At 33.2% G+C, this 21894-nt stretch overlaps 4 protein-coding genes across 6 annotated transcripts; all 4 read left to right on the plus strand.

Annotated features, from left to right (window-relative positions):
* The first annotated feature begins 3300 nt into the window (after positions 1 to 3300).
* On the plus strand, positions 3301 to 5825 carry LOC108213071 (uncharacterized). Its single transcript, XM_017384815.2, has 3 exons — positions 3301 to 3442; positions 4186 to 4384; positions 5369 to 5825. The coding sequence occupies exons 2-3, from the start codon at positions 4203 to 4205 to the stop codon at positions 5553 to 5555; spliced, it is 369 nt and encodes a 122-aa protein (XP_017240304.1). The 5' UTR covers positions 3301 to 3442; positions 4186 to 4202; the 3' UTR covers positions 5556 to 5825.
* A 1086-nt stretch (positions 5826 to 6911) lies between these two features.
* LOC108213070 (uncharacterized) lies at positions 6912 to 10816 on the plus strand. Of its 3 annotated transcripts, none has more exons than XM_017384812.2 (3): positions 6912 to 7059; positions 7876 to 8085; positions 10323 to 10816. In XM_017384812.2, the coding sequence occupies exons 2-3, from the start codon at positions 7904 to 7906 to the stop codon at positions 10507 to 10509; spliced, it is 369 nt and encodes a 122-aa protein (XP_017240301.1). In that variant the 5' UTR covers positions 6912 to 7059; positions 7876 to 7903; the 3' UTR covers positions 10510 to 10816. The 3 variants fall into 3 exon arrangements, with proteins under 3 accessions (XP_017240301.1, XP_017240303.1, XP_017240302.1); XM_017384814.2 differs by having other exon boundaries at positions 6961 to 7059; positions 7886 to 8085; XM_017384813.2 differs by lacking the exon at positions 6912 to 7059 and adding an exon at positions 7074 to 7169.
* Positions 10817 to 11394: 578 nt separating this feature from the next.
* On the plus strand, positions 11395 to 14552 carry LOC108213068 (probable phospholipase A2 homolog 1). Its single transcript, XM_017384809.2, has 4 exons — positions 11395 to 11665; positions 11750 to 11792; positions 11877 to 11996; positions 14118 to 14552. The coding sequence occupies exons 1-4, from the start codon at positions 11558 to 11560 to the stop codon at positions 14294 to 14296; spliced, it is 450 nt and encodes a 149-aa protein (XP_017240298.1). The 5' UTR covers positions 11395 to 11557; the 3' UTR covers positions 14297 to 14552.
* A 1854-nt stretch (positions 14553 to 16406) lies between these two features.
* Positions 16407 to 21892, plus strand: LOC108212999 (uncharacterized). Its single transcript, XM_064089623.1, has 6 exons — positions 16407 to 16909; positions 17836 to 17939; positions 18505 to 18676; positions 18804 to 18944; positions 19130 to 19349; positions 19459 to 21892. The coding sequence occupies exons 1-6, from the start codon at positions 16817 to 16819 to the stop codon at positions 21594 to 21596; spliced, it is 2868 nt and encodes a 955-aa protein (XP_063945693.1). The 5' UTR covers positions 16407 to 16816; the 3' UTR covers positions 21597 to 21892.
* Positions 21893 to 21894: the final 2 nt, after the last annotated feature.

Below are 21894 nucleotides of genomic sequence, written 5' to 3' on the forward strand. Positions count from 1 at the left end.
GCATAGTAAGAATGAGAAAGACCATGATCTAATAACTAAGATCAAGATCGGCAACACATCAAATTTGCAGGTAGAAGATCGTTTCGAAGAACAAACAAACACTACCCCAATGGTTCTACATAGATTTTCAAGAAAAAACAGGGAGTTATATTGAGAATTTTACCGTATGTTAGAAAATAAGTCTTGTAAAATTTTAGATTTTTATTGAGATAATAACGGGGAGTTACCTACCAAGAATTATATTTATAGAGTTGGAAAGGCTATTTCGCCTACTATAAGAAATACTTTCTTCTTATAATAAGAATCTCGAGTTTTTACTTTGTATGATATAATATTGTGATTGTTCATCCCCTTTTTCTTTACTTGGGTTAAATATACTTCTAGCATCTAGTGCATTCTAATCGGATAAACTTACTACACGCGTATGTGTTTTTTGTGTGCGCGCGCGTGTGTATAAATATATCGCATGTCCTCATTTCGGTAAGTGATACTACTCTACGTATTTAACGGTTGCCAAATAACTTAAGCACTTTGTTTTTTTATTTTAAAATGTTAGCTCATATAGAATGTTAAATATACAATTCACATTTTTTATTATTTTGACCAAGGTGTTAAACGTACACTTCGTATATCTTTAGTATTTTGTAAATATAATTATTTTCGCATCCAAGCTAATAAAATAAAAGATGTATGTAAGAAGATAAGTCTTGTAGGATTTTACATTTATAATGAGATAAGAACAGAGAGTTACGTACCAAGATTTATATTTGTAAAAATGTGAAGTCTTTTCTGCCTACTATAAAAAATACGTTTTTTCTTATACTGAAAATCTCAAGTTTTGGAAAGATTTCAGACTAGATTCGTGTGAGGTATTTGTTTTTCTTTCTTTTACTCTTATATTTATAACTACGTACACTATCAATATACGATTTAAAAAGCGAACATACTTTTAAAATACCAAAACTTAATTTTTAATTGGTGATTAAGTTATCCAACCTCTCTTTAAGCTTAATTAACCTATTTCAAGATCTAACACTCTTCCGTAGCTCAATATAAGTCTAACCACCAAGTTGGATTAGAATGAATAAAAATATAATCAAAGAAATGATAACATCATGGAGTTGTGTTGAAAATTACCAGAGTCAATATCATCATGAAAACACAACTCATGATGTGTTATCAATTAAAAATTTTCTGATAATATCAAATTGATCTCCTCCACGTTTTTCTTGAAGTTTGACTAGTCCTACCATGTGAAGATCATCACCGGTCCGTTGGTTCCCGTCTGCCCAACAAATATAAAATTTCAAACTTATAAATAAAAACAAATTAACAAAAAAAATTGCATTCAGAATAATTCATACTGACCAATACATAATCTTTTTAAATAATCATCATTGGAAACCTACGTCAAGATTATTCCAAAAAAAATAAAAATTATGAACCAATTCATAAAAATAAGAATACTTAACCTTGTACGGAAACGATCACGTTTACTACGTATGAAATAAACATAATTTTTGATATTTTAATAATATAAAAAATAGAAAATAAAAAATTTATTATCATCAATTTATTATCATTTGGTTAGAATATAGACATATATATGATTGTTATCGAGAAATAATATGGATGTTTGGCAAAGCATTTGAGTCTAGTCTCTTGTAAGATAGAATCACCTTATCTCATATTGTGGCCGTTTGGGAAACCGACTTCCCAACTTTTTCTACGGAAAAGCTGGCTTCTGCTTATGTGAGAGTGTTTGGCAAAAATTTTGAAGTGCTTATGTGGAGGCATGAGAAGCCCAAAAAAGAAGCTACGTTCCCCAGCTTTTTTGAGAGTGCAACTTTTTCTCCTTCTCAATCAAGCCTGTTTATTATATCACTTGTCCAGAATACTTGCATGACAAATAAAACATGATTATCTTTATTTTAAGATATTATTAAAATTAAAGCTCGCACAGTCTGTCTCAAGACAATATGTTCTAGTCATGGCTTTTTTTTTCTCGTAAAGTTAATTACAAGGAATTTAAATGACAAATTATCTTGTATTATTGTAATCTATACTATACTATAATAAGCCAACATGGGTATAATTTGTAGTCCTAGGTTTTAGTTATATTTTTTGGTTTGGTACTCTCCTTTTGGTACTACAAGTCTACAAATGTGGAGTCTATTAGTATTATAAACAGTTTCAAATACTAAAAACACTCATAACAATACATTATCATATAATATTTCATTAAAAAAATTATAATGATATTATAAATAAAATTATAAATATACAATTTTGAATATCTTTTTTTTAACAAGAACATTCATATAACTCTTTTTAACTTTAACGTGTTCTATTTCAATATAACCATTACATAACTCTTTCTAACTCTAATCTTAAAAGTTATTGTTGTCAAAAAAATCAAGATTACAAAATTATGTTGAAATTTGATTATCAGATTACTGAATCTTTCAAAGGTATTACACGATTGGCTACGTTTGGAAAAGATTAGAATTTTCTGATTTTTTTATTTTTAAATCTACGTGTACTAAATTCGGATTAAATGTACTAAAATCCTATTTTATATATATATATATATATATATATATATATATATATATATATTAGGGTTTGTCCATTTTTAAGTAATCGGAAGAAAATATAGTCAGTTGAATAATATAATTCAATTAAAATTCAATCCATTAATACTAAAATACTAATAAAATGATGTTAAAATTTAGATTATAAATAATAAATTACGAATTATATATCCGTCCGTGCTTCGCACGGGTTAAAGGCTAGTTTAAATAATAAGAGGTCCGTAACTTATTTTTTTAAATAAAAGAAAACAAAATTATATTACAAAAGTATCAAATTGTACTAACTTATAAGTCAAATTACCCAAATACTAAATAATTTATAAGTCACGGTATCCAAACACTTTTAATGACTTATAATTCTAAACCAACTTCTCACTTATAAATTACTTCTTTACTTTAAGCAATAAGTTACTTTTTTAAGCTCAGCCAAACGACCCCATCGTGTAAACAAAATTAAAGTCAACTTCACATTTTTAAACGAGTGAAAATTTAAAAATTCTAACTTTTTTAATTTGATTTTGCAAAACATATAAGATCATTTAAAAACTAATTTATAATATTTTATTATTATATTAATAACTTTAATATCTAATAACTTGTAAATACTAAAAGAATCAATATATAAAAATCAAAAACTAAATTATTGATAGATTACTTTTTAAATAATAATATTTTGTTTAAAACTAAATCAAATTGTGTCATGAAAATCGAACGAGCAATAATTTGTCATACATACACCTTACAGTCTTCTCTCTTTAAACCCAAAGGGGCAATCTGAGAGAGAAACACAACCCTCCAATCAACTAGTGTACTGTATCAAACTATCTGCTTTTCTTCAAGCGGAGGAGGTAAAAGCATTTTAGTTTAATGTTCCTGATCTATATATTCATGTAAAGATTGTATTTTTTTTTTGTAAAGTTTCAATCTTTTCATCATATATGCACTCCAGATCCAATATATGTTCATAAAGATTTATCTTTTATAATTATTTGTTTGTAATTGCATCTTGTATTGTTCTTTTTGATCTCACAGGTTTATTTAGTAAAATGGGTAATTAGAGTTTTAGTTCAAATCAATTTTTCAAGTGTTTTAAATAGTGGGAATTATATTTTAAAATGATGTTTTGCCTGATGCAATTAGTTAAAAATTTTAGGACTTTGTTGTATTTTTAGCTTTTAATTTGAGTTGTTGAGCATAAGTTATTTGGGGTTTTGTCTCGTTGATGTTAAATGTATATACCCAGTTATGTTTCTGCATTTGACATGTGCAATTCTTTATGTAGCATAATTCTTTTTTCGGGTTTTGTCTAAGTGATGCAATTGTATATGGATATTTTATTCGGGTTGTTTTAGTACTCCTAAGTCCTATGTGACTTCTGAATTCTAGATGTTGTTATATGAGGTGGAGCTTGTGGTTTAAATGTATAATGCATTTAACAGCATTGTGGAACGAGGTTACCAGTTGGAATTATATCAGTGAAATGTTGTGTCATTTAATTTTATGTTGTGTTCTATCAGTTAGCGATGTTCAATAATCGACTAACGTTAATAGTTTACTTACTGTTGTTGATATGTATGATGTTTGGGTTTAGGCTTATTTGGGGAATCAATGGCGTCGAAATTGGCTCAATTAAAATCCAAGGCATGCCAAGCTAAACAGTTTGTGTCCACACATGGAAGTGCTTATTACAAACAGGTGCTAGAACAGAATAAGCAGTTCATCCAGGAGCCAGCCACTGTAGAGAAATGCAACGAGTTATCCAAAAAGTTGTTGTACACTCGTCTTGCCAGGTTATACTTTCTTTACCCTTTAGCTAGGCTGTGGGGATTTATATATTCCTTTGTGTTTGGGGCATCACTTATATGTCAGGCTGTTTGAAATCTGCCATAGAATCAGCCTGCCTATGCTTTGAAGTTTTGAACTTTAATAATAAAATTAACATTTGAAGTCATGTACCTTGCTATGATATGTTTGACTTGATCAATTGATTTGCGCAGGTGAGAACTATATCTGCTCTTAGATTTTATTTCACGATTTTTCTCTCTTTTGCTATTATGTCTTGCCATGCTAGTACTTGTATGTAGCCGACTATACATCTGATAGTGTTTTTCACTTAGGTAATGATATATTATTGGACTTGAGAATAAATGAATAGACCTTCAGAAGATCATTAGTTTGCTTTATTTCTAGAGAGCAAGTTTTGTATATGAGATTTTTCTCTTTCTTATAATCAATTTACAAAATTCTCTAGGAAGGTTTTCTTTTTAATTTAAATTGTTGCTTCTGCTCTGTAATTATATCAGAGTGTTCAAAGTATATATTTATTAACAAGCGTGATGACTGCTAAAAAGAAAGTTCAATCTATTTATTTTATGCACCTTTTTCTTTTTTGTTCTTGTTCCTGTGATAGATCACAGAAATGACTATATTGGACAATAACAAACTCCATTCACTGTGTGGGTTTTTTGTTTTGGGGGCAGGGTTTATTGTCTGATGTGTTGAACAAAGTTAATCAAGAAGCTCTTGGTTCCTGAAAGAAAAAATAATGATAACTGTTTACCTGAAGTTATTATCTATTATGTAAGATTGTTTGCAAGTACCAGTAATCTGTGCGCTATTAACTTGTCTAATCATAAGTTAGGAGAAGAGAATCAAATTGAATTGCATTATAGCACATCATTACCTTTTTTTGCCAAATTATGTATATATTAGATGCGAAAAGTTATTCATTAGCATTTTGATCTCTTATCGTCCTCTTTTATATTTTATTACAGTATACCCGGCCGTAATGAGGCAATGTGGAAGGAAGTCGATTATTTAAAGCAAGCATGGAAGAATAGGAAAGACTTGAAAGTGGAAGATGCTGGCACTGCCGTTGTTTTTGGGTTGGAGTGTTTTGCATGGTATTGTGTTGGTGAGATAGTTGGAAGGGGATTTACATTTACCGGTTACTATCCCTGAAGTATGTGATAGCTTTGTTTACATGTTATCATTGGCAATTAGTTTTTACTGTTTTCCTTTTATCACCAGTGTTCCAAGTCACCGGCACAATAGAGGCAAGATTTTTGCGTTGTTGCATACAATATATTGAGCCCAGAAACAATTGTTAGATTTTGTTGCTGTAATAATCTATATCCGGCAGTATCATATCCCCTCAGTGGGGTTGCTTTTACTATGGATCGTGTTGATCCTTGTATTTTGGAAAGGCTTACTGATATTTTTTGATTTGCAGTTTTTCTTCTTTTATATTAGGTATAGTTAATTTATTACCGTAGCATTGGCGAGATACTGTTACGTGGTATACTATTACGCTCTTATTTCTGGTGTGTTTCTCAAGTTCTCTTGTTCTGTGCAATGAGGGGGAACACACACGGGTTAAGTTTGTTTAAATTATTTAGTACTTGTTACACAAGTAGTTTGCCAACTATTATTCAGTTTGTCCTCGTGTTAAGAGGGGAGCACATTGTTTTAAAGGTTGTTAAAGTTCCAAATATTGTACAACATAACATGAATTCATTACCTTCCTATACAAAATACAATGACACCAAGAGGGGTGTATTGGATTGGGATTTTAAAGCTTTTTTTTGTATTCATGAAATCTATGGGTATTTGATTGGGATTGTTTGAAATCCATTAAAATCTTGAGGTTTGAGGTATTCAATTGGGATTTTAAATTATGCTACAAAATCTGGCGGTATTCAATTGGGATTTAAATTATGCTTTAAAATCCGATGGTATTCAATTGAGATTGTTTAAATCTATTGAAATCTGATGGTATTCAAATGCCGATGGATTTTTTTGGATTTCATAAAATGATGAATTTTGTGGCATTCTTCAGTGTATTTTAAGTTTTTTGAAATCTCATAAAAATCAATGAGATTTTGAAGCATTGTGCTTAAATCCTATCAAAACTCTGCGACATTTTATCAAGAATCCGCAAAAAATCAAAATCACATACAATCCATTAAAATCCATAAATTAAAAATAATCTATTAAAATATCAATTGAATACACCCCGTTAAATTACAAAATGGTAGCTAAATTTTACTGTGTAAAACCAAGATGTGCTTTCATCTTTTAAAAGTTGAGAATTTTGTTAAATCTGACCTCAAATTATGAATTATTATGAAATAGAAGAAAAAAATTTGAACTTTCAACTCTCGTTTATTATAATTGAAATAAACATAAATAATGGGATGAGTTTGTTATTGCTGGAGCAAGAAGCAACTATATTTGCAAAAATATCAAAAATATTTTGGTAAATCCAGTGATAATATGCCTACATAATAATTTATATATTTAAAATTTATGTTTTTAATAATTTAAAGAAATAATATTGACATTTAACAAAATAAATAAATCATGTTGACAATAAAAAGCAGCAATATGAGTCAAGCAGCTGGGTGAGAGAAAACAGAAAGCTCTAAACATTCATCAGCTGCAGCCAGTTTTCTTTCTGCTACAAGTAAACATCTTTATTCAAATCAATTCATTTCGTTTCGTTTTCAATGTTTATGATATTCTTCTTTTTTGATTAATGCTGCATATGAATTGCTCTAATTAAACTCAAATCTTGTGAGTGTTTCTTGGCACATATGATCTTTTTGTTATCTAAATGGAATCTTGTTGCGTGCCTTTTTGGCTTCATAGCTGAATTTTCGAAATGGGTAATTAGGGTTTTTGCTAAAAGTAGCCTAAAATTCATTTGTGAAATTGGGATTTACATTTCTGTTATTATTTATTTATTTTTTTTGTTATTGAGCTATATATTTCATGTTCTTAGGGAGCATATATGCTTTGGGGTTTTGTCTTACTTATTGTATATGTATGCTTATGTACTGTAAATAGATCGTTTCAAACATTTTGATTCACTTTGTATGATGTTCTTTGGGGTTTTGTCCCAATTTCTGAAAATATGTAATCCGAAACTTTATTGTATACGGGCATTCATTAAGCCTTGACTTCTGGGTAATTTATAATAATATTTTCTGTATGATTTCATCGGTTGTAGGCGGGAAAGTGGGTGTAACATAGATAATATGGTTTAAGCACTAAATTTCTATATGCCAACTATTAAAATTTCAGTACGTATAGTGCAAATAGTAACATTGTAATTGAGGTTTTAGTTGATTTTTTTTCCAATTAATTGTGTCTCTAGTAGTCCATTTATCATGTTCTGTAGTTGGAATATCGTGAGATGTTAAGGTTACTATCTAATATCTATCAGTTAGCTGTTTGCTGAAACCTTTAACATTTCACTTGCTGTATTATGATGTTTTAGGTTTCGGCAGGTCTATTTGGGGAATTCGATGGCATCAAAATTAGCTCAATTGAAGTCCAAGGCCTGCCAAGCTAAACAGTTTGTGGCCACTCATGGTACTTCCTACTACAAACAGTTATTAGAGCAGAATAAGCAGTTCATCCAGGAACCAGCCACTGTGGAAAAATGCAATGAGTTGTCCAAAAAGCTGTTGTATACTCGTCTTGCCAGGTTAACCTTCATTTACCCTTCTGCTATGTTCCAGGAATTCCATCTGTAGGCTTACGTGCATGTACATGTTCTTTTAAATTTCGAGCAACCTTAGAGTCATGTTGCTTATAATTAAACCTTCATATATATGTTAAAATAAGATGCACGTAACGTGCTGTATTGTTCTTAACATGACTCCATCGATTTCATTCCATGTGAGAACTGTGTATTCTCTCAGATCAGAGTATCGTTTGCAATTGCGTCCTGCCACCATTGGAATCCCAGTGTTAATCAGGCTATTATGTACTGATTTGATGTGAATAATGATAAATTTATAAGTAAAAGAACAGACCTCCAGAAGCTCATTAGTTTGCTTCTTCTTTTCCTTCTTTATAGGGATCGATATTGTGATCACATGAGTTTCATTCTTTGTCTTATCATCAGTTGCAAAACTCAACACATTATATTTGAAGTGTGCTGGGTTCTTGGCCTCAGGAGCTTCTCATCAGATAATACAAGTGCAAATTTATAAACAACAATTGTGATGATGGCTGAAGAGTATCCTGCATGCCTTAAGATTTCAAATTGAAACGTGTGCCTTAATATTTAGAAGCTTAATTTTTCAATTTCTTTGGTTAGAGCTTTAAATATTGTTCCCACTCACTTGTTAGAAATGATTATTCCGGACTGAGAATGTCATGGATCATATGAATGGTTAAGCAAAGGCGGATAAAAACCTGTAAGATCACATAATGCTTCTAAATTATAAACAAACTAGTTGAGAAGCCGCGCGTTGCGGCGGCCTATAAAAATTATATTCATGATTCAATATTAATATTTGTAGAATGCAATAATATTATGGCGGTCTATAAAAAGTATATTAATGATTAAAAATTAATATTTGTAGGATTAAATAAATTTTATATTATAAAAATCTTGATGTAATACCAATACTAATATAAAAAATTGTAATATTGAACTATAATTCATGGTGAAAAAATGAAAATAAATTTCTACACGTAATTAACAATTTAAAACACGACGGATTTTAATTTTATTTGTGCTTTTTTTTTGAAAAGAAATCATGTTCTTACATTATCATCTTCCTCCGATTTTTTTGGATTGATTGTGCACAAAAACATCTAACTTAAATCCGTGATATAGCGGTCTATAACTACCCTCCATTATAACAACCTTTATTTTTTTAATATTGCATGAACAGTCTTCACTTAAAAGTTGCTTGAACGGAGCAAACAGATAATGCATGAATAATATTTCCCGTGTACAATGTAAATCATATAAAAAATTAACAACAAATATGTCCAATGAACAAAATAAATATTATAAAAGAATAACCAACAAATATACATCACTAATAGTTAATTTATCGATATCATCCATCAATATCATGTCAAGACTATATTCTTATCCCGTATTTGGATTTGTCGACTCCCACATAGCGGTCTATAACTACCTTTGCTTGCAACAACCTTTATTTTTTTAATATTGTGTAAACAGCCTTCCCTTATCGTTGTAGAAGAACGGCACCACCGAGTTAGAAATCGAGCAAGAGAACTATCACCAGAAAGAGTTAGGGTTATGGTATTGAGAGAGAGGGGGTTGTGTTTAGATGATCCAAAACCCGACAACCTATAGGGGGTATTTATAGGTGCAGAGAGATTTGTGTGCTACTCTTTCCCATAATTAAATAATCTGAAACAAAATCAGATTAAAACTTTCAAGTTGCTATATTCCATAAATAATCTGAAACAAAATCAGATTCTGAAACTTACTTCTAATTCTAATATATCCGAAACTAAAAAAGGCAGTTCTAATTTTTGATATTTTTCATCCGAAAATTCCAGAAAATTAGAAAAATAGAACGGAGCGATGTGAGAGGCGCCACCTACACGCCCCTCGCTTCTCCTTTATATAAGTATATTGATTGATGGTGATTTCTCTTTCATTTTTGTCACCTGAAGTTGAGAAATAAAAGTCTAAAACTTTTTCCTTTATGATGCAAGATTGATTATTCACTGGACTGCGGTTATTTGGGCAGAAGTATTTTGATGTAGATACTCTCTTATCATAAGCTATTGCTAGAAGATAGGTTTTTTTTTGCATCTTATGTTATACCAACATGCTTTCTGAAAGATAAACCACCACTTTATCCAACTAAAAATATTGATGTATGGAAACATTTGTTTAGTGGCATTATTGACCTCTTAACCACTGCTTTTGTATTTTATTTGTAACAGTATTCCTGGTCGTACCGAAGCAATGTGGAAGGAAGTTGATTATGTAAAGCAAGCATGGAAGAATAGGAAGGACTTGAAAGTGGAAGATGCTGGCACTGCCGCGGTGTTTGGGTTGGAGTGTTTTGCATGGTATTGTGTTGGTGAGATTGTTGGGAGGGGATTTACATTCACTGGTTATTATCCTTGAAGTATGAAATCCTTGGTTAAAAGACAAACCAGATCCATCATCAACAAACAGTTTTACGATCTTCCTTTCATCACCAGCTCACAGCTGATCCAAGTCATTGACACTTGATGCAAGATTTTGCTATTCTGCATAGTATTTTGAAGTGAAGAAACAATTGTTAGAATATGTTGCTTTAATAATCTATATCCTGCGATATGGCAGTATCATATACCCCCTTGGTGGGATTGCTTTTGTTATGGATTGAGTTCATTTAGTTGTGAGAAGTCTTAAATATTTTCCAAATGTTAGTTGCTCTTGTTCAACTTAATATAGCTACATCTTCTTGGTAAAGAAATGATTACCATCTCTTCAGTTGCAAGACAGGGAAGTCCTATTTCAATTCCGTGATCAAGTGTTGGTCCTAAATGTCACAAATTTGATAAAAATGGCCTCAATACTAGTGCCGGAGCCGGAAAAGATGATCCCGACGTGTCATTTTGCAATTCAAAACGCTAGATTGTGTAGTCAAAATGTCAATTTGTGTTACGTTTTGTCTAATTTTTCGGATCAAAATGCAACATGATATAGCGTTTTCTTTCAAAAATCAAAATACTGAATCATCATGTGTTAACAAATGATAATTTGAGCTATTTCTCTCAACTATGTTATGCTGGATATTATGTGAATTTTGTAATATCCGAGACATCGGATTTCAAATTTATTCACGTATCTCAGATATGAAATTTATTCATATATCTTCTATTTAAAATTTTTGTACGATCTGACACACCGGACATAAATTTACATATCTACCAATCCTACTTTGTCATAGATGTGCCCCAATCGTATTCAATAAAATCAATCAACAATGTCAAACATAGAGGTGGTCATTTTTAGACCAATCAGAAGAGCCGAAACACGCAACTAAACCTTTTCATCTCAAATCTTACAAAACATCTGGAACAAACTAACTGTATCCAGATTCAGTTTTATACTTATATTTTTGTTTCTTGAAAATATTCGCGCCCTATATAAATTTTAACAAGGACCTAAAAAACAAGATCGGAGAATGCTCCGACGTACTTTTCCGGCAGCATCATTACATGTATCCATCATCACTGTCATCGTAATCTTCTCGTCACTCTTAGAAATCGGACAATCGAATGACAATTCGCAGGTACAACATATGTATCTGTTACTATGTTTATTTTGCGTTTGTTTATATGTTTGTTCAGAATTTAAATCTTAGAATGTTGTCTAGGAGGTGACATGCAGTACAACATGCGTGGCTCAGAACTGCAATAGTGAGTCTCTTTTTAGTTTTAATCAGTTTGATTTTTTAATATATGTGGAAATATGTGTGTGATTGTTGTGCATTGTGTTTTCAGCAATTGGGTTAAGGTACGGTAAGTATTGTGGAGTAGGATGGTCTGGATGTCCCGGTGAGAAGCCTTGCGATGATCTCGATGCTTGTTGTAAGGTTCACGATGATTGTGTTGGAAAAAAAGGTACTCTAGCTGATTTCAAATATTGACAATTCATAGATAGTGATAATGTGTTTTTTTTTTTTGGTTAGGACTTTGAGCTATTACAGATTTTAGGTCAATTTGGTCTTAGTTTTTCTGAAATTTTTGGATAGAAATAAGAAATTACTTCTCACTGAATTGAAGAGAATAGCTTCTCTAAATATTGCAGCCGCTGCAGTCTACTAGGTTAGCACATAGCAACCAAAGTGCTAATGGTTGAGTCTTGAGGTAGATTGATTTCGTAAGCTTGATAGCATTACAAGTTTTCCAGTTGGGTTTAATCCATTGAGATAACAAGGATCAATATGATTGACCATTATAATCATATAATGATTTCACTTTGCTGCTTCTTTAAAATCTAATCCATGTATTAGGCTTTTTGTTTGGTTTCAAAGATATAATGACATAAGAATAGGATGAGATTATGAGATAATTTCTTTTTCTTCCTCTATACTATCTGGGGAAAATCAAGCCAGGCCTAAATCTGATTAATTTAGAACTAATGCTCATTCCTTCATATTTCTTATATAATTCACAAGTATTAGCATTTAGCATAAAAAACTTGCAACATCTCATTTTCCTCAGCCTTCCCTCTTTTACCTTCTCTTCCACCTATAATCTTACAATTTTTAATTGTATTACTTGAGTTTAATTCAACTAATGAGAGTTAGATTCCACATTGAGTTTGGACTTCTTTCTACGAAGGTAGAATGATAAATTAAAAGACTTTCATCCTGTTTTTTGTTGCTCGCTTCTTAAAATTTTATTTATGTAATTAACTAATTATTAAGAAATAATAAAAAATTCTGACAAGTTTCTTCGACTTTTACAATTAATTTCCTTGAACTGTTGTCCAGATTTCTCAAGTACATTGTAATATAGCTAGAGAAACTGTGTAATCAATTTCTGGCCAGAAACTAAAGGTCTTAATTTTTCTGTTTGTTGTCCAGTAAATTATGTATCAGATTCTAGCAAGTGAAGATACATGGTCTTAATTTTCTTGCTTAGCAACTTATTTGTTTGAATCAAGATTAGTTAGAACAAAGACAAGTCTTCAACAACTCTGTAACTATCTTACAAAGGACTAGTAACATGAACCGGAAGCTTGATTTAAGTGCCTCATGAGTCATGAATAGCCATCATTCTTATTTTCCCCTTGGTAAAACATCTCCTGAGTGCCTTAGTCATAAGTCCACAAAGCGGTAAATGTTGGTGGCTCTAGTCTGATCAAATTATCTAAATTATAAGTTATGAATCTATGAGTATCCAGTCCCAATATAATCAGACTGATGCAAGTATATAAGGGATGATAATTGCTATAATTTGACATCCTGAAAGTTGGTTCTCTTTGTTTGAAATCAGCTGTATTGTTTAATGCTTCAAGGAGGCAGGGCACTTTAGTTTAGCCTATCTTTTCACCCAGTGTGTCACTTCAACCAAAATGATGAAATCAATATTGCACCTTGTCATCACTTTTTTTGTCGTTAGTTTTATGTCTGAACATCATCCTCGACGTAATGGTCAAGTGTCTACTTAATATGTCAGGTCATGAGTTTGTACCCTGATAGTGGATGCGCCTCTGTTAACGATAAAGGAAAGACTTTAGGGACTGTCCCCTGCTGATGCTCCAGGGACTTTTGCGGTGGGCAAGACCTTTTGTAGATAATTCTATACCTTGAGTTTATCCTAAGAATTTGTGATTGTGAAAAACTTTAACATATTACTTGAGACTCACATAGTCACATAAAATATAGAGGATCATGTTTTCCGCAGTTTATTGAAAAATATACAAGTATTTAGTCTCCCATAAAATGATTGCTCTTTTCAATTTAATTGTATTATATAATAGTAGACGTGATACAGGTGAGAATATTTTATATGCGAGAACGGTGAGAACAATTATAAAAGTGCAGAATAATGGTTTTGCACATATTTTATATTTTCAATGTTGTATCATTTTGCAACAGAATTATAGTTGTCAGTGCTCTAACACTAAAACGTGTTCTCCATGGAGCGCGACTCTATAATAGTATTCGCTCTATTCATCGATGGCTATTTTAACTGCAATTTTCCTATATCTTACAGTGTTCTATCATCTTGCAGGTATGAACAATGTAAAATGCCATGAGAAATTCAAGCGCTGCATTAAGAAAGTTCAGAAGTCCGGGAAGCCGGGGTTTTCAAATGTCTGCCCTCTCGATGTTGTCGTGCCTGTAATGGATCAGGGCATGGACATGGCCATTATGTTCAGCCAGTTTGGCAACTCCAAGGTTGAACTTTGATTGAAACAACAAACTCATTCCACACTGGAATTTTGATTTAGTATAGTCATTCCTTGGTGTAACTACCACATCATTTTAAAACTAAAGAACCATTCTAAAACTTTGTCTAAGCATTTTTTTATGTAATTGGCAACTGAAGTGTCTACCTATGTTTTTTTATGTTTTGTCTGGTTTTCTTAGGTTGTAGTTGTGATGATTGTTTAAAGTGTGGGCCACATAATTAGTAAGATGACACTAGAATCATGCCATTCTTTCACTTTGCGTGGCCCTTGTAGTTGGTCGTTTCTTTTAGACTTTATAGCTACTAATGATACAAGTTGTAGTTGTTTTATTTATGGGACCAGGTCCCTGGCATACGGCTGCCAGGGACTGGTTATCCAACACTCCATTTCCTGGCCGTTGGATGCATATCCAGCGGCCAGGATCATATTAAAAAGTTTAATGTGTCCAGCGCTTTTTTAGCGCTGGACAGGGATTCCCACGTCCAGCGCTAAAAAAGCGCTGGACATGGGAATCCCTGTCCAGCGACACATTAAACTTTTAATAAGATCCTGGCCGCTGGATATGCATCCAACGGCCAGGAAATAGGCTGTTGGTTAAGCGGTCCACAGCAACCGGTTGCTGTGGACCGCTACCCTTTATTTATTGTTCACTTAAACAAGTAATTAGTTACAGTAAATCACTCCGCATACGTTTATATAACATCTAATCTAATGGAATATAATTCATATTTTATAGATGGAACATGGACAATATTAATCTGATACGGGAAATGGAATATACCTGTCTAACATAAAGATTCTATTTATGACTCGATTATAAACAAATGATTAGGGTTAAGTATTGATTAGTTCACTTGTTCTGTTTCAAGTTTCAATGTACCAAGTGATTTATGGACAAATTGTTTTATCTCATTTGTATCATTTTATTTAAAAAAAATTGAATTTCCTAAAATACTCACTAAGTTACTCAAAACCCTAATTCTTTCGAGCCTTCCTGTTGTAGTAGCCGCTTGAGCCTTCCATCGGTTTTCACCGATTAAAGGCTCCGAATCAGTTTTTTTTGTCACAAGATACTTTCTCGTATAACAAAGAGTACAATAGCCGCGGCCAATAGTTTCTTTCGTTTAAGAAAGTATACTATATAACCCTCAGAAATGCAGAGATGATCGGGAATACTAGACAATAAACCTTTAATGTTCGACAAAAAAACACCCATAAGAGGTTCGGTTGTCATTATTTTCCTCCACTCTCCTACCCTGGAAAGATACAATAAAAAAAACATAATAAATTCATACCGACAATAAAATAAGAAAACTAACTAAAATGACAGATGAAAAGGGTCAAAAACCTATAACTAAAAAAAATAAGATAAGAATATAATATAATTTTTTATTTAAAAAAAGAGTAAATCAGAACTAATGTTAATTACTTTGTTTTCCTCTTAGTTTTGAATGATGCTTCCTCTCGGGAAACTTAGATTTAAAATCATTGGAAATTTCGTTGTCTCTCTTCAAGCGGGTGGGTTTCAGTCCGATTTCTCTTGTTTTTGTGATTCTGCTCTGGATCTATTCTCGGGAGATTAGATCTAAAACCATCGGAGATTCCGCAGTTTTTGTTCTCTGTTTCAAGCGGGTGGATTTTCAGTCCGATTTCTCTTGTTTTCGTGGTTCCATTTAAGGTTTATTTACCTTTAGTTATTATTTTTGTTTGGTGTAGTCTCTCCTTGGTGAGAGTTAGGTTGTTAATCTCCTAGTTTTGGTTTTTCTTTGTGATCTTTGGTTTGGTGATAGAAGTTGTTAAGTGATTGCAATTATGGTCGATAGCTCAAACATGATTAACTCCAACTGGATGTGGAGAAAGGGATGCTTGTAAATATCTCATCTTCAACAAATTACTTGCATCCATGAAGAATGAATTAATTAGTTATTGTTTCTGTTTTATATTTGTTTGACGCAGCTCTTTTTAGAAGGTGTGTGACTTTTTATTATTTAATGAATTAATTTTCTCCTAAAAATTTTATTTTAATTGATCTTGTTAATTAATCACTAACGCGCCTCCGCTGATTCATACGCTGAATACCGATAAATAAATAAATTTGGAAAAGAGAAAGTCGTGCTAAGTTTTCGCGGCCTCCTCGGTAAACTAATCGGAAACTTCGAAGTTAGAATCATTACACAACTCAAACATAACATTTGACACCCATCCATCATTTCCTGTCTCTTTCATCTCCACTTGCCTTCCTCTTTTCAACTCTTTTCTCGTAAACCAAATCTTCTTATACACACACAATTACACATGTCTAATCACACACAATAACTCACACAATTCGGATCTCTTTGACCTCAATCCAACAGTAAACCATGCTTACCAAGAGCTTCAAGGCCTCTAAATGGCACGTGATTCATCTCTCGATTTCATGTTTATTTATTTATTGTGATTTCATCGTATTTGTATTGATTTAATTATGATTTGATGCAGCAAGACGTCGTTAAAGCTAGCGACGTCTCGAATAAAATTGATGAAGAACAAGAAAGGAGTTCAGATGGTGCAGATGAAGAGAGAATTAGCGCAATTGCTCGAGTCCGGGCAGGATCGGACTGCGAGGATTCGTGTATGTTTTTATTTTTTAATCTTGTCGATTATGTGAATATTTTATTGAATTTGTGATAATTTGATGTTTTATGATAGTTAGTTTGGAGATGATGAGGAATTGATGATGCTAGTTTACGACGTAGATTGCATATGAAATTTGTTACTATTGTGAAATTTGTGTAAGATTTGCGTAGAGAGTTGAGTTGAGTTTGAGTTTGTGTCAAAGCTTTTGTTAAAGGTCAGCCTTATTGCTTGTAAATGAATTTAAAGTGTGCAGTGTGCTTCTTTGTGGTCCTTTATGCCTTTTCTTCCATTAGCCGTAGTCTGTGGATATTGAGAGCTCGTGCTTTTTGTGGCTGCATAGTTTTGCAACTCAATATACAATTAGATTATCTGGCTGAATGATTGATAGTGCCATAGTTATGGTGCTTTTTTGCATTGATGTCAATTGTCAAAGAATCTAGCACAAAATGGCACTATAAACTTAACTAATTTTTTTAGAAATGGCCAATTATGTGAACTTGAACACTGAGATGCACTGTCCATCCACTGAGGCCCAACCCGCAACCTCTAGTAAGCCAGCTTGAGGGGTACTAGTGGAAGTTAGAAGTACAAGTCGCTGGAAGCGAGAGAATTGGAGATGCACAGTAGCATACAGTGAAGTGATATCAAGTTATTAAACAAACACTGATAAAAAAGATTCTGTTTCAAAAGTACACAAGTGTACATCCTTTTTTTTGCCTTTATTTAAGTATCTAACAGGTTTGTGAAAAGTTGATAAGAGGTATAGAAGAGTTGGTTACTAAATCCAAAGATCTATCATGCAGTCTTGATGTCCAGAACTTAATGATAAATTTTGTTTTCTTTTATTTTTGTATATGTTGTATCTTTTTAGTTTTTACTGCTTATGGCAGCAGTTCTTATTTTTCTATCACTTATGTTCAGGTTGAACACTTAATCAGGGAAGAGAAGATGGTGGCAGCTTATGAGCTTATTGAGATATATTGTGAGCTCATTGCAGCACGTTTACCGATTATCGAGTCACAAAAGTATGTAAATTACTATCTTAAATTTCCTTTTCCAGTTTCTGGTATAGGATTAGTCTTTCAGTACTAAATGCTTCTGTTAATTTCTTTTGCTTCCTCTAATGGACACATAAATAGATTGGTGTGCAATGAATGTTAAAAAGCACAGAAAAAAGTAAATTTTAGTTCAGTAATTGGCATGCCTTCTTTATTAAAGAGTTATGTATTGATTTGAAATATGTATGAAGTATTGAATGCATACAAAATGCACAATTCTCTCATTTTAGCCTCAGCATTTGATTCACAATTCTCTCATTTTTAAAATCTCTTTACTTAATTAAAGAGGTATATGGGCCTGAGGGTGATAGCATCCTGAGATTAAAACAATCATAAGCATAAAATTTTGGGTATTTTTGTCAAAACAGGAGGTCGAGCATGTACTTACTAATTCACCCTTTAACTTTTATATTGAAAGTTTTTTTTAGCCTCATGAGGGCCATTTTTCTCCAAAGAGTGCAAATAATTAAATTCTAAAAGTGTGTGAAGAAATGATTTTCCGATTATATTGAGTTTCACTATTAATTTGCAGAAACTGCCCTATTGACTTAAAAGAAGCAATTGCAAGTGTAGTTTTTGCATCCCCAAGGTGTTCAGACATACCAGAACTTACAGATGTTAAGAAGCATTTTACAGCAAAATATGGAAAAGAATTCATTACGGCAGCTCTTGAGCTTCGTCCGAATTCTGGTGTAGGCCGCATGGTAACATTCTGCAGCTTGCTAATGAGTTTGGTTTATATATACGGTCAAAGTGTAATGCAACCAAGTTAGGCATGTTTAGATTGAGCAATGTAATACCCCTTCACCATTATCAGCTTAAACATTTCAGGTAGTTGAGAAGCTATCTGCAGTTGCACCAGATGTGCAGACAAAAGCTAAAGTATTAAATGCCATAGCAGAAGAACATAACATCAAGTGGGATTCGAAGTCTTTTGAAGAGAAAGAATCGAAACCTGCAGAGGATTTATTGGTAAGGCATCAATGAAAAAATTGCCTTATCAGAGTTTTATTTGTGTTATTTCATTGGTCTTTATGGAGTGTGGGTGGTGTTGAAATTATATCTGGACTTCATTACTGTGATGATATATAATATATAACACACACACACACACACACAGTAAGATAGGAATATAATAAGTTGAGTTAACTGAACAGAATGGACCAAGTACTTTTGAGAAGGCTGGTGAGATGCAAGCAGTTCCCAAGATTCAAGTTCCACATATCCAAGCTACATCTGGTTATGACAAGCCAGTTAGACTATCAAATTCTAATGAGTCAGGTTCTAGATCATCTTTCAATACTCCAAACTATTCCACCGCAGATTCTGGTGTTTTAAACACACGCACTGGAATTAATCCTGACCTGAGATCTTCAGGTACGGAATTTATTGATTAAAAAATTTATATTGATGCATGTTAATGGAATTTTTATTATTTTTTGCTTATTTTACTCATTAGAATTCGGATCTTGCAAACTTTTCTCAGGAAGCTGGGCTGAGAGAATGGAAAATAGACAGTCGTTCAAGAGAGATGATGCTTATTTGGATAGAAAACATTGGGATATTGAATTCAAGGATGCTACTTCTGCAGCACATGCAGCTGCAGAGGCTGCTGAAAGAGCAAGTATGGCTGCAAGAGCTGCAGCTGAACTTTCAACCAGGGAAAATATTACCAGGCGGTATTCAACTGAATCACAAAAGTTAAATAGACACGATTCAAGGCAAGGATATTATGCTGCAGGAAATGGTGAAGACTTTAACAGAGATGTTCAAGAGGAAGATAGAAGGCATAGCCAGTCATCTGCTCAGAGTTATAGCAAAGCTTCCATCAATGATGACAAATATGTGAATAGTATGCAGAAGCCAGATAAATTTTCAGAAAATGTATCATTTAAAGAGACCACGAGAGCAGAAATGGATATAGTATCTCCGAAAAATCATCTGAACAGACAGTCTTTTGAAGGTGGAACTAAAAGAGCAAGTGGTTGGCAAGATAATTTTGATACTGAAAATGTTGATGAATTTGGCGTAGCGAGCATGGGTGAACAGCATAACAGTAGTTCGTCTTTTTCCCATTCAAGCACTGACAATGAAATTTATACAGCCCTAGATCATAAAAACAGTAAATCTATGGCTGATGAGGACCCTTATGTTGGCAATTACCAAGAAAGTGTTCATAATGATGTTAAAAAGATGGACTCGTATAATGATTATTTTGCAGATTATGATGAGGACGAGTCCAATGATGAGAAACTTAAGTTTGATGCGGGACCCAAGTATGATGAAGGAGAGTCTACATCATATGCTCCTTCTCCCGAGAGGACATCAGCTCCCTTTTCTCGAACGAGTGTAGACACCTGGAATCCCAGAAGGGACGCATTTAATTCACCAGAACCCTTAACATCACCATCACCAGTTTCTGCTGAAAACCTGTTTTCTCCTAGGTTTTCTGAAATCGCTGCGAAGTCGATAAATCCTACCGAATCAGATAAAGTGCCTGGGACCTATGATGTGGACACCCCTAAATTTGATAGCGAAGATGAGTTGGATGATTCTACATATGAAGAAACAAATGATTCTAGAATATATTCTCCCAAGCACAAAGGTTTCTCCCAGTACCCTGAACGAGCAAAAGTTGAGTCTCAGGGATCATTAGGATCGGCATTCAAAGAGATCCATATACACAAGGATGATGTTCATGCAACAGGCTCAGCTGATACCCCAAAAGATGATAGATTGGCGATTCAAAATGGCATGGAGGGTGAAAATGAATTGAGTTTTGGGGCTTTGAAAGGTGGATTTCGAAACAAGAGTTATGTGCATCCACCATATAGGAAGTTGTCAGGTGATGCCTCATCCTCGACAAAAGAAGTGGCTGAACAAAATTTAATCAGGAAGTCTTCTCGTTCCAAATTGATTAATAATGCAGAAGCAAAATCAAGCTTCAGCAGACCGACCACTAGTTCAGACCCAGATGCAGATGCTGATGATTCAGTGGACGAAGTTATACAAAAAGCTACAAGTGTCAGGAAAGCTCCCGAATCTCATAAAGTAAGAATGAAGTCGAAGTTCATGCCTCCAGTTGGCTCCTATTTTGACGATGACGAAGAATCCACAGAAGATGTTCCGGAAAAGACTTTTCCCGGCAGAGATCACTTGGTAGGTGGAGCTTCTCGAAGGACAAGAGACAGTAACGGTAACTATATTCCCGAGTCTGTGGGATCAGTAAACCTCCACTCTCAAAATGAAAGAAAATCCAATAGCAGTAATTATGGTGCATCAACTTCAACCGAGCTCAAGTATCAGGCAAGGATGACCTCGAGTCACACTGGTAGCGGAAAAGAGCCTGGTACTGCAAAACAAGCAACTTCAAAGCCAATGCAAGTATCAAAGACATCCACACCAGAGACCAAATTCAAACCATCAGCAGGCGGACAACCATCTAACCCATATAGAGACACAGAGACCAAGGATAACCTTGGAAATGTAAAGACACCGCCAGTAGAAGTAGAGCCACCAAAGAAAGAGGACCCTCCTAAGAGAGCTAGTCATGTTCATCCAAAGCTTCCAGACTATCAATCTTTAGCTGCACATATGCAGTCTCTTCGGTCAAATCGTCACTGAAGTAAACTACTCATCGTGTCTGCTTTTGTTAATACCCTCATCAGTCTTGTGATTGACATTCATTTTCTCTTGCTGCCAAATTACAGAGTGAATATATACGTAGTATACAGAAAGAAATAGTGTTTGATTCATCTAATTTTCAGTATACTTATGGAGTACACTTACTTTCAGCATTATTTGCTTTGTTGGTATATCAAACATGTATTTACTGTCAATGAGCCTTGTAAATTTATTGCTTGAGATCCCGAAAACATTACACATTGATTCTTAAATGACTAAAGCGATTTTTGATTTTAGT

The sequence above is a fragment of the Daucus carota genome, chromosome 3 (assembly GCF_001625215.2).
Source record: "Daucus carota subsp. sativus chromosome 3, DH1 v3.0, whole genome shotgun sequence".
NCBI lineage: Eukaryota > Viridiplantae > Streptophyta > Magnoliopsida > Apiales > Apiaceae > Daucus > Daucus carota.